The 12,704-nt window shown below is 51.5% G+C and overlaps 1 protein-coding gene across 2 annotated transcripts; it reads left to right on the top strand.

Moving 5' to 3' along the window:
* Positions 1–9,006: 9,006 nt before the first annotated feature.
* PPY (pancreatic polypeptide) lies at positions 9,007–12,267 on the top strand. Of its 2 annotated transcripts, none has more exons than XM_005584387.4 (4): positions 9,007–9,108; positions 11,424–11,614; positions 11,857–11,928; positions 12,119–12,267. In XM_005584387.4, the coding sequence occupies exons 2-4, from the start codon at positions 11,424–11,426 to the stop codon at positions 12,141–12,143; spliced, it is 288 nt and encodes a 95-aa protein (XP_005584444.1). In that variant the 5' UTR covers positions 9,007–9,108; the 3' UTR covers positions 12,144–12,267. The 2 variants fall into 2 exon arrangements, with proteins under 2 accessions (XP_005584444.1, XP_065388604.1); XM_065532532.1 differs by lacking the exon at positions 9,007–9,108 and adding an exon at positions 10,615–10,670.
* Positions 12,268–12,704: the final 437 nt, after the last annotated feature.

The raw sequence follows: 12,704 nt of genomic DNA, 5'->3' as shown, positions 1-12,704 counted from the left end.
GAGCAATGGGAGTGTGGAGGCTGCCCTATCCCTAAGAAACTGCCCTCCCCCATATCGCTGAATTCACACTCAGTGGATGTCATGAACCGTTCTTTCCCAGTGACAAGGCCATAGGGACACCCTCCATGTACCCCCCCTCCCCTGGACTAGCTACTGAAGCCTAAAGGCTCTGTAGATGTTTAAACTGGAATCCAACTCGAACCCCTCACCACTCTGCACCTATTCCAGAGCCTCTGCCTGCAGACCGATCTCCCCTGACATCCATCCTTCCCTGCCCCTTTCCTCCAAGAAGCTTGCCTTGATTGCCCAATTGCACTCTTCCTGCCTTCTCTGGCTGCCCGGCTCTCAAGGCCTCCGCTCTGTTCACTAAGAGTTCTGTCTATGTCTCTGTATCCTGTGTCCCTCCTGGGGCCTCAGGAAGGAAGGGCCTATGTCTCCTTCCTGGGACACAGCCTCCTGTAGCTGTGGGCTCTGTCCTGGGACTCTAGGTCAGCAAGACCTGCCCAAATCTGAAGCAAGGCGCTAGGAGATGAGGGAGGAAATCAAAGCCTGTTACCCAGAGAGTGAAAAAACAACAGGAAGGCTGGGGCATCCTTGCAGCAGATCAGGGTTTTTTGGTTTTGTTTTGTTTTTGCTTTTTGTTTTGAGACAGAGTTTTTGCTTTTGTTGCCCAGGCTGGAGTGCAGTGGTGCCATCTCGGCTCACTGCAAACTCCACCTCCTGGGTCCAAGTGATTCTCCTGCCTCAGCCTCCTGAGTAGCTGGGACTACAGGTGCCTGCCACCATACCCGGCTAATTTTTGTATTTTTAGTAGAGACAGGGTTTCACCATGTTGGCCAGGATGGTCTTGATCTCCTGACCTCGTGATCTGCCTGTCTTGGCTTCCCAAAGTGCTGGGATTACAGGCGTAAGACACTGCGCCTGGCCCGGATCAGGGTTTTTTTTTTTTTTTTTTTTTTTTTTTGAGACGGAGTCTCGCTCTGTCGCCCAGACTGGAGTGCAGTGGCGCGATCTCGGCTCACTGCAAGCTCCGCCTCCCGGGTTCACGCCATTCTCCTGCCTCAGCCTCCGGAGTAGCTGGGACTACAGGCGCCCGCCACCACGCCCGGCTAATTTCTTTTTGTATTTTTAGTAGAGACGGGGTTTCACCGTGTTAGCCAGGATGGTCTCGATCTCCTGACCTCGTGATCCGCCCGCCTCGGCCTCCCAAAGTGCTGGGATTACAGGCTTGAGCCACCGCGCCCGGCCAACGGATCAGGGTTTTTAAGGACTATTTGCAGTTCAATGGTTCTGGAAGGAGAGAAGACTCTAAAGCTGACTGTGCCATAGCTGCAGAGAAGGTCCCTGCTTGGACACAGGTCCATTGGGGGCCAGAGGGCTCTGACACCCACCCTCCCCTGTGCTGTCCTCCAGCCTCCCTGGAGGTAGAGCTGAAAGGATGAGGCAGAGGAGGCAGGTGGAGGTCACCAGCTATGTGGATTCTGATGCTCTGCGCCTTTGCCCAGGCCACTCTCCCTGCTTGCAGAGCCCTTTCCCTCTCTTCAGCCTGAAAGATACTCTCAGGATAGTAGTCACCTCCTCCCGGAAGCCTTGCCTGATTTCTTGGGGATGAAGTTAGTTTCTTTGACTCCCTCTCCCCACTCATTATCTTGGACCCACTTTCCATCCCATTTTGCCTCCTGTCTTCTCTCCTGCAACAGGACAGGTGGGATGGGAGCACACAGTGGCTGCCCAGAGCTTTGGTTCATTGTGTGGGTGGGGAGCGGGAGAATGTGTCTGTGTGTTGGTGTCCTTGATCCCCTGTCTATTGGTCTGCTGGGAGAGCTATAGTCAGTTTAAGGCGGATGGAAGAGAAACCTGGTATGAATTAGGCATGACTACAGACAATTTCTGTCCAGCTTGACCATCAGTCACATGGGTCCACCTCATGTTCATTTTGAGGAGTGTTGAGCAGTTTAGGGTAATAATATTATTAATAATAATTATTAGTATAATAATAATGAGAATAGCAATTATTACCTTTCCCAAAAAAACACTTATTTATGTGCTAGACACTGAGCTGTTTGTTTTACATATATCATATTACTAGGATATTGATTTGGCTTAAAAAAAACAGGTGGAATTAACAGTGGCTTAAACAAGATGGAAATTTATTTCTCTTGCATGAAATGTGAGTGATATCTGGGGAGTTGGCAGTTGTACTCCATGAGGGCATCCAAGAGCCCAGGCTCCCCATTTGTGGCTTCCCCATGCCCTCATCTATGTCATTTACAGGACTGCAGACAGCCCACCATGGCCTCATCTGTGTTCTAGCCAGTGGCAAGGGAGGGAAGGGCAAGATAGGCACTCTGGTTACTACGTTGTATAATAAGTTACCCTAAAACTTGGCAGCTTCAAACAACCATTGTACATCACTGAGGATTTTGTGGGTCAGGGTCAGGAAGTGCTCCTCCTGGCAGTTCTTGCTTTGAGTTTCACATGCGGATACTACCAGAGGTTGGCAGGGTTGCAGTTAAGGATCCACCGGGGTGATGCCTGAGAAGGCTCATTCGCATGCTGGTGTTGGCTGTTGAGTTCAGCTGGGGATGTTGACCATTGTACCTACATGTGGCCTCTCCAGCCTGATATTCTTGGGGTAGTTGGACTTACATGGTAACTGGTCTCCTGCTTAGAGTATTTCAAGAGAATCAGATGAAGGTGGCATTGCTGTTTAGTTTGCTAGGGCTGCCATACCAAAGAATCACAGACTGGGTGGTTTAAGCAACAGTTCTTGTGGCTAGCAGTCTGAAATGAAGGCGTTGGCAGGTTAATTCCTTCTGATCTGTTCCAGGACCCTCTCGTTGTCTTGAAGATGGGTGTCTGAGCTGTGCCTCTTCACCTCATCTTCCCTCTTTGCATGTCTGTTTCTGTGTCCAAATTTCCCCTTTTCAAAGGAGAACAGTCCTACAGGATTAGGGGCTCACACACTATAGTATGACCTCATCTTTTTTTTTTTTTTTTTTTTTTGAGATGGAGTCTCACTCTGTTGCCCAGGCCAGTGCAGTGGCGTGATCTAGGCTCACCACAACCTCCGCCTCGCAGGTTCAAGCGATTCTCCTGCCTCAGGCTCCGGAGTAGCTGAGACTACAGACATGCGCCACCACACTCAGCTAATTTTTGTATTTTTATTAGAGATGGGCTTTCACTATGTCAGCCAGGGTGGTCTCAAACTCCTGACCTTGTGATCCACCCGCCTTGGCCTCCCAAAGTGCTGGGATTTCAGGCGTGAGCCACCGCGTGCCTGGCAACCTCATCTTAACTAATTATATCTGCAATGACCCCTTTTCTAAATAAGGTCACATTCTGAAGTACTGGGAGTTAGGACTTCAACATATGAATTTCAGGAGGAACACAATTTAACTCACGACAACCATTTTTTGTGACCCAGCCTCAGAAGTCACATAGCACCATATCCCATATTCTGTTGGTCAAAGCAGTCACAAGTGCACTCACATTCAAGAAGAGGGGACACAGACCCACTGTAGAATCACACATGAGATAGGAGGTATTTTTGTGTCATCTTTGAAAAATATAATCTGCCATAGGCAGGCACATCCATTCCTAAAAACAGAATGGCAAAAACCACTTTAACTCTCAGCCCATTGGCTAAAGCCTAGTCTCATGGCCCCACTTAGCTGCAAAGGCAACCTATGTCTTTGCTGAGTGGCTGTGTGCCCATCTCAAGCTCTTTGTTTTTACAAATTTTTTAAATTTATAAATGGATTATCTTTTTTTTTTTTTGAGACTGAGTTTTGCTCTTGTTGCCCAGGCTGGAGTGTAATGGCACAATCTCAGCTCACTGCAGCCTCCCCTTCCTGGTTCAAGCGATTCTCCTGCCTCAGCCTCCTGAGGAGGTTGGATCATAGGCATGCACCACCACGGCCCAGCTAATTTTGTATTTTTAGTAGAGACAGGGTTTCACCATGTTGGACAGGCTGGTCTTGAACTCCTGACCTCAGGTGATCCACCCGCTTTGTCCTCCCAAAGTGCTGGGATTACAGGTGTGAGCCACCGTGCCCAGCCGGATTATCTTTTTGTTATATAACAAACCTACATATGTACCATCTCGAGGTTTTTGATGATGAAAGGAGAATGTGGATATTTGGGCACCTAACATTATCTACTAGGAACATGATGTCCTTTGAATGTCATCTAGAAATCATTTGGGCCTATCTCTTCATTGAACCAATGGGAATCCCAAGGCGGAGAGGAAGAGGCTTGCAGGAAGCCGTAGAATAAGGGACAGAGGTAAGAGATCTCATCCCGAAGCAGTTCTGTTTCTACTAAACATGAAATCTAAACTCTCTGCCAGAAACTCAGGCTTTTCATAACACCCTTTCCTCCTTCAGTGGCATTTCCTGCAATTTCTCAGTGTGTGCCCCTAAAGTGCTCAACCCCATTGCCACAGACCCCTGCTTCTGTGAAATAGCATTTCCCCCTGCCTCCAGCCTTCAAGGCCACTTCAGGTCTCATTTCCTCCAGGAACCTTACTGCCCTGGCCTCCCTGTTTACCTCCCCAACACTGTCTTTTTTTTTTTTTTAAATGAGATGGAGTCTTGCTCTGTTGCCCAGGCTAGAGTGCAGTGACGCGATCTCGGCTCACTGCCAGCTCCACCTCCCGGGTTCACGCCATTCTCCTGCCTCAGCCTCCTGAGTAGCTAGAACTCCAGGCGCCTGCCACCACACCCAGCTAATTTTTGTGTTTTTAGTAGAGAAGGGGTTTCACCGTGTTAGCCAGGATGGTCTTGATCTCCTGACCTCGTGATCTGCCTGCCTCGGCCTCCCAAAGTGCTGGGAATACAGGCATGAGCCACCACGCCCGCCTTGTTTTTTTTGAGATGGCGTCTTGCTCTTGTCGCCCAGGCTGGAGTGCAGTGGTGCTATCTCAGCTCACTGCAACATCTGCCTCCCAGGTTCAAGCAATTCTCCTGCCTCAGCCTCCCGAGTAGCTGGGATTACAGGCACCCACCACCATGCCTGGCTACTTTTTTGTATTTTTTGTAGAGATGGGGTTTCATCATGTTGGCCAGGCTGTTCTCAAACTGTATTATGTAGCTTAGTTTAGTTTCTATTTTAGCAAGAAAGAAGCCTTCCTCTTTGAGAAAAATTTGGAGCAGTAATGACAGGATTTGCTATTGCAGACACTGGAGACAGGAAGGGAGAAATATTGAACTCTCCCTGTGTGTCTTCAGGAGGCCCTGGAGGCAGATGGAGTTCCTAGGGCAGAGAGAAGTGGAGGCAGAGCCCAGACTCCAAATTAGTGGAGTGAGCCCCCACTGGGTCCTGAGTTGGCTCAGAGTGGGTGAGAGAAGGGGCGTAAGGTACGTGTGTGCATGTCACAGCTATCCCGAGCCCAGAGGCTTCTCCAGGGCATAGGTCCTGGCATCTGGGGGCAGCTACCCCCCACTCTATCTCTTCCTCTGCTGTTGCCATTTAATTTTGGAATAAGACATTGGCTTAAGAGCCGGGCCAGGCTCTAGCCAGTGGCGGGTTGGGATTGGGGGGGTCTGCAAACAGGGATAAAGCCAGGCTGGAACCATGTGGACCTGGGTTTAGTTTTGACCCTTCCTGACTCCCATGTGACCTTAGACAGCCTCAGCTACCTCACTGGACCTCGGTTTTCTTATCCGATAAGGGTGAAGAGTAATTCCTGCCTCTCTCACAAGGTAGCAAAGAGGCATTTGTAAGATGACCTGTGAGTAAGGTTCTGAAGCACAGGGCTAGCTGAGGGATGGCTGCCAGCTTGCTGGAGGGCCACAGCCAGTTTCTTCCCCTTTCTGAACTTTCACGTCCTCACTTTCAAAAAAAGCCATCCTGGCCAGATGCAATGGCTCACGGCTATAATCCCAGCACTTTGGGAGGCTGAGCTGGGTAGATACTTGAGCCCATCTCTCAAAAAAATAAAAAAATAAAAAAAAATAGCAGGCCATGGTGGCAAGCACTTGTGGTCCCAGCTACTTGGGAAGCTGAGATGGGAGGATCCCTTGAGTCCAGGAGACAGAGCCCAGGAGACATCGCTGTAGTGAGCGATGATCCTGCCACTGCACCCCAGCCCTAGTGACAGAGTGAGAGCCCATCTGAAAACAAACAAACAAAAAAAAAGCAAGCCTTCCCCCAGCTTCTCACGCAGCTTTGACCTCTTTGTAGAACCCTTGCTTCTTCATCACCTCCTGCTGCCCCCATGAGGCCCAGAACAGATGTGCGATAAATGACCACTCATTGGTTGATTAACTGAAAGCAGCAGGGATTGAGGTTAGACAGCCAAGATGGGGGCGGGGCAGGGGAATGTGTGTGATAGAGGACTCGGTGAGGGCCAAGCTGCTGCCCTGGGGTCGAGTATGTAGGGGCCCCCATTCCCTTTGCTCCTTTACCTGCCTTCATTCACTCTGTGACCTCAGGTGTTTCTGGGGTGTTCCCCTCCTAGTCTCATAGCACTTACTCCATCCCCGTCACCGCCAGTGGCCATCTGCCTTGTGCCAGAGGGCGTGGTGTTGGGCAGAGGAAGAGGTACCACTATCATCTTCATTTGGTGGGTCTGCAAACCAGGAATTGGTGCTTTCTTTATTTCTTTTCTTTTCTTTTTTTTTTTTTTTTGAGACCTAGCCTCACTCTGTCGCCCAGGCTGGAGTGCAGTGGCGCGATCTTGGCTCACTGCAACCTTCGACTCCCAGATTCAAGCGATTCTCCTGTCTCGCCCTCCCGGGTAGCTGGGACTACAGGCGTGTGCCACCACACCCGGCTGATTTTTTAAATTTTTAGTAGAGACGGGGTTTCACCATGTTAGCCAGGATGGTCTTGATCTACTGACCTTGTGATCCGCCCACCTCGGCCTCCCAAAGTGCTGGGATTACAGGCGTGAGCCACCGTGCCCGGTGAATTGGTGCTTTCTTTAAGCAGGGCTCTGTGGCAAGCACTATGGGAACGTTACCAAAAAGAGGTCCTGACCCAGACCCCAAAAGAGGGTTCTTGGGGCTCACGCAAGAAAGAATTCAGGGTGATTCCGCAGAGTAGAATGAAAGTAAGTTTATTAGATAAGGAAACAAGGGCCAGGTGCAGTGGCTCATGCCTGTAATCCCAGCACTTTGGGAGGTCGAGGCAGGAGGATCGTTTGAGCTTGGTCAAAAAAGTGAGCCCCCATCTCTACAAAATCAATCAATAAATAAAAGGAAAGTAAAGAAACAAAGAATGGCTACTCCACAGGCAGAGCACCCCCACGGCTGCTGTCTGGCTATTTTTATGGTTATGTCTTGATCACATACTAATAAACAAGGGGTGGATTATTCATGAGTTTTCCAGAGAAGTGGGGATTTCCCAGAACTGAGGGTTCCACCTCCTTTTAGACCATGGAGGGTAACTTTCAGATGTTGCCATGGCATTTCTAAACTGTCTGGCGCTGGTGGGAGCATCTCTTAGCATGCTAATGTATTATAATTAGTGTATAACGATCAGTGAGGCCAGGTGCAGTGGCTCACACCTGTAATCCCAGCACTTCGGGAGGCTGATGGGGGCAGATCATTTGAGGTCAGGAGTTCGAGACCAGCCTCACCAACATGGTGAAAGCCCATCTCTGCTGAAAAAGAAAAAAAGAAAAATCAGTGAGGGCAATCAGCGGTCACTTTGATCACTCTCTTGGTTTTTGCGTGTTCTTACCAACTTCTTTACCTCATTCTATCAGCAGGGTCTTGTGACCTGTATGTTGTGCCGGCCTCCTATCTTGTCCTGTGACTAAAAATGCCTAACCTCCTGGGAATGCAGCCCAGCAGGTCGCAGCCTCATTTTACCCAGCCCTGTTCAAGATGGAGTCGCTCTGGTTCAAACGCCTCTGACAGGAACACATGAAGATGAGTGAGAACCATTGCTGTGTTCTAGACATAGTGATGTAGTTAGACTTTGCGTCCCCACCAAATCTCATCTTAAATTGTAATCCCCATAGTCCTCATGTGTCAAGGGAGAGACCAGGTGGAGGTCATTGAATCACGCGGGCAGTTTTCCCCATGCTGTTCTCGTGATAGTGAGTGAGTCGTCACGAGAGCTGATGATTTTATAAGTTGCTCTTCTCCCCTTTGATCAGCACTTCTCCTTCCTGCTGCCTTGTGAGAAAGATGCCTTGCTTCCCCTGCGCCTTCTGCCATGATTGTAAGTTTCCTGAGGCCTCCCCCGCCATGCTGAACTGTGAGTCAATTAAACCTCTTTTTTTTATAAATTACCCAATCTCGGGTAGTTCTTTTTGTTTTTTGTGTGTTTTTTGAGATGGAGCCTCACTCTGTTGCCCAGGCTGGAGTGTAGTGGCATCATCTCGGTTCACTGCAACTTCCGCCTCCCCGGTTCAAGTGATTCTCCTGCCTCAGCCTCCCAAGTAGCTGGAATTACAGGTATGCGCCACCACGCCTGGCTAATTTTTGTGTTTTTAGTAGTGATGGGATTTCAGCATGTTGGCCAGGCTGGTCTTGAACTCCTGACCTCAGGTGATCCGCCCACCTCAGCCTCCCAAAGTGCTGGGATTACAGGTGTGGGCCACTGCGCCTGACCTCAGACAGTTCTTTTCAAAGCGGTATGAAAATGAACACACATGGCCGTGCAGTGTAGAAAGCACATCTACTACCACTTCCTCCTGGATTGTCACCACATCCCTGAGAGGACCCAGAAGAGGAATCTGTTGTTTGCACAGGAGAAAAAGGAAAGCTACAGTTTGGTTGACATTTGTGGAGTACCTGTTATTTGTTAGGCACTTAGGTTTACCTCTGCGACAGGACAGAACTACAAGTGGCCCTGGCATCTGAGTCAATCCCTAGATCCACTGTCTGTCGAGTGGGGCTGGGTTCCCACATGAGTAGCAGCCAGAACAGGTCCCTCCAAGGCCACGGTCCTGTGGGAGCTCAGACCCTTTTAACTAGGGTTGGAGCCTGGCGCCCTCTGGCGGCAATAGCTGCAACCTCTCCCTGCCAAACCCAAGGCCAGCCTGAGACCAGTCACCAGTTCACACCCTTGTTTTGCAAGCAGAAAACCTCCGTCCAGAGAAAGGCCCGGGCTTGCTGAGACAGAGCGACTTTCATATTTGCCTTGCGGAATGTAAGTTGTCTGGTGAAGCAATATTGCTCTTCTTGTTAACAAAAATCAAAATTGGGAGGGTTAAGGCAGAACACTGATGTTTGCTGGGCCTTCCTTTATTCTCCCTATCTTGAGATGGGTGTGATGAGCTCATTTTACAGAGAGGAAAAGTGAAGCTTTTCCTTCTGTAGAGAGATTAAATCAATTACTGTAGAGAGGTTAAATCAATTACTTTCCCAGGCTCACACAGCCAGCCAATGGCAGAGCCAGGATTTGGTCCCAGTTCTGTCTGACTCTAACCCCACCCTGCCAGATCCCTGGAGTTTCACCTCCAGTTCCCTGTTCCCCAACAGTCCCCCCACCCCCCAACTTCTTGGTGTACTAATCTGGGACAGCAGAACATCAGCAGTCATAAGTCCTTAGCTCCGTACTCCGTGTCACCGTGTCATTCAGACACAGCCAGTTACCACTCCTTGGCCTAAGCTGGGGAAGGAGACTGGGGGTTGGGAGGTGCTGGGCAGGGGAGATTCAGGGGCTTCTGGTGGGGATGGATTAGTGGGGTTGAGAATCTAAGCCAGAATTTGGGACCTCGGTAGCTATGAGATCTTGAGCAAGCATCTCTACCTCTGTGAGCCTCAGGTTTCTCAGCCAAAAAGTGGGAAATTCTACCAATACTTTGTCTGACTGGCTGTGTGGTTTGGTGCCAGCGATTTGACATCTCTGAGCAGATTTCAGATCCTGAATCTGTAAAATAGGTTGTTGTGGGGATTTAGTGAGGTGACTGAACTGGAAGCACTTTGGAAAATGTGAGGCTTTACAAATGATGCTGGTTTTTAGCACTTTCCTGGAATGGGGGCTCTGAGATGGGGAGGGAAATGGCTACGGGAAACTGGCACCCCCTCAACCTTTCCCCTGAACCCAAGCACATGAGTTCTCATTCTGCATCCTATGCACCCACCAAATGGGTTTCTCCAAGCTTGGTACCCCACTCCTTTCCACCTTGCCTGAGGACCTGAGGCGCCTTCCCTCTTCCCACCTTGTTCTAGTTGCAAGCTTCAGAGGATGGCCTGAGTTTCCATTCTTCATCCTGGAGGCTCTAGCTGCAGCCTCAATCTTCCAGCTGCAGCTTCAATCTTCTGCCCAGAGGGAATATGTTGGATGATTTGGGTTGATCCTTGGGAGGCAGGAGAGCTAGTTCCAAGGCCTGTGACCAAAACCTTTCAGTCACTCTGAAGTTCCGGAACCCCATCTTTCTGGAACCAAGCCTGCTCTGGTGCCCAAAGGGAAGGAGTGTCAGGGATGGGGGCCCACAGGAGACTTTTCCTGTGGTCCAGTTTTGTCTGTTATGCTGCTGGTCTGGCACCCACAGCACTGCCCTGTCCTCCTCCTGTCTCTGGCCTCAGATACTGACAATATCGGGAGACAGTTGGAGGAGGGGCGAGGGCTGTGGAGCGAGAGAAGCTGACAGGAGGCGGGGACTCTGGGGGGCTGAGGGCTATAAAGCGGCCCAGCTGAGGGCAGGGGCCCATCCGGCCTGAGGCAGGTGCTTGTTTGGTCTAGTACCCATTTACTCTGGACTCCAGGTAAGCGGGCTCAGCCTGCCTGGGGCTCTGGGGGCCTCCCCCAGGCTGGGGCCTCGGATGGAGAGGAGTTGGTGCTTCGCAGGGCCAGGGGCCTTGGGAGGCCTAAGGTCCTGCTTGGGTCTTGCTTTCTGCATCTGGACAGACCTGTCACGCTAGAAGACAGCACGTATATGTGCACACTCGTGTGCATGGCCATGAACCGGAATGTGTGACTGTGACCTTGTGAGTGACAGGGGTCCCTGTGTGAGTGCCTTTGCCGGTCTGTGCAGGACGACATGGGCAATAGCATCTTCTCCAGGACCCATATCTGTGTCTCTATTGCAGGTTGGAGGGCCAGACCCACAAGGTCATGGATTTCTGTCCTTGGCTTCCCGAGTTCATTCTGTGTCCCCCACCCTGTGGGTGACCTGGCATGGCCTTATTCCCACTAGCTGCTGCCTCCTTGGAGCCATGAGGCCCTGGATGTCATGAGTCCCATGTGTCCAGGACTCATGTCCCCATTTTCTCTGCTATGCTTTTCTAACTTGCAAGGCGCTGGCTTGCTGGGCTGCTCACAGGACAGGCTGTCCGCACCTTCAGAGCAGTGTCTAGGAGGTGGAGTGGTCAGCTTGGAGTGGCCCTTTGCTCTGCCCCCTTGTCCCCAGGCTTGGAGAAATGGATGATGGGCTAAGAGGCTGGGTAGATGGACCCTGCTTCCTGGGCATGGGAAATCTGCAGCCCGGGCTCTCCACCTCCCCTCTGCTTGCTCCTCAGATGGCTGCCACACGCCTCTGCCTTTCCCTGCTGCTCCTGTCCACCTGTGTGGCTCTGTTACTACAGCCACTGCTGGGTGCCCAGGGAGCCCCGCTGGAGCCAGTGTACCCAGGGGACAATGCCACGCCAGAGCAGATGGCCCAGTATGCGGCTGATCTCCGTAGATACATCAACATGCTGACCAGACCTAGGTGTGTGCCACAGTCGGGGAGAGAGATCCAGCCCCTGGGACCCTGAGCCCACTCTACATTCCTGGCCACACCCTATCCCCAGCCCCAGCCCCTTCCAGGCCTGCTCTTGGGAAAACAGGGCATCTGTGCTGAACAGGCCTAGGCCAATGTGCCCTGGGAGACATGGTGCCTACAGGCAGATATGAAACGGGTGGGCTGGCACCTGGGCACAGTGCTTGCCCCTGCTGCCTCTTCCCTCCCAGGTATGGGAAAAGACACAAAGAGGACACGCTGGCCTTCTCGGAGTGGGGGTCCCCGCATGCTGCTGCCCCCAGGTGAGTTTGACTCCCTGCCCTGTCTGTCCAACTCCCTGGGGCTGAAATAGGGGTGGTGGGACCGAATCAGAGTTTGGAAAGGTGTAGTGGGGGGTGGAAGAGGGAGAACAGGAGCCCAGAGCCAGCCTGAGGCCTCCTGAGGACACGAGGCCTGCCGCCTACACTGCCATGTTCTGCCCTGTCCTCACAGGGAGCTCAGCCCGCTGGACTTGTAATGCTACCTTCTGTCTCCTACGACTCCATGAGCAGTGCCAGCCCAGCTCTCCCTTCTGCACCCTTGGCTCTGGCCAAAGCTTGCTCCCTGCTCCCGCACAGGCTCAATAAAGCAAGTCAAAGCCACAGCCTGTCCTGTGTCTCTGTGGACCCCTGGTGGGGGCAGCAGGAAGCGCCAAATGCATGGGAGAGAAAGAGGAGGGCAGGGCAGTGGAAAAGGGGATCATCCAGAACATTGGTGGGGTCATCAGAGTCGCTCAGCTCATCCTCTCCCTTTCACAGAGGGACAAGTGGTGGCCAGAGGAAGGCAGGGACTCCACTGAGCAGATGGTCCTGCATGGTCCTTCGGCAAGTCTATGAACTGGTAGTCTTGAATCTTCCCAGTTCAGCACCCATAGATCTTCCCGACATGGCCCGATGACAGCCCTTCCCCAAGTGCGCCCCTCACCAGTGCCTTACTGCAGCCTAGGCAGCAGAAGCACCAAAAATTATACTAAAGCATCCTTGGCATGGGGGCAGGCGCACAGCCCAGCCTGGAAGAACGATTCTGGTGCTACAGCAGT

The sequence above is a fragment of the Macaca fascicularis genome, chromosome 16 (genome assembly GCF_037993035.2).
Source record: "Macaca fascicularis isolate 582-1 chromosome 16, T2T-MFA8v1.1".
NCBI classification, from domain to species: Eukaryota; Metazoa; Chordata; class Mammalia; order Primates; family Cercopithecidae; genus Macaca; species Macaca fascicularis.
Note: the sequence above shows the minus strand (reverse complement) of the source record. Positions and strands in the feature narration are given on the sequence as shown.

Coding starts and splice junctions, on each gene's coding strand:
- PPY (XM_005584387.4), top strand. CDS start 11,424: ATGGCTGCCACACGCCTCTGCCTTTCCCTGCTGCTCCTGTCCACCTGT. Junction 11,615..11,856: donor AACATGCTGACCAGACCTAG/GTGTGTGCCACA, acceptor CTTCCCTCCCAG/GTATGGGAAAAGACACAAAG. Junction 11,929..12,118: donor CCGCATGCTGCTGCCCCCAG/GTGAGTTTGACT, acceptor CTGTCCTCACAG/GGAGCTCAGCCCGCTGGACT.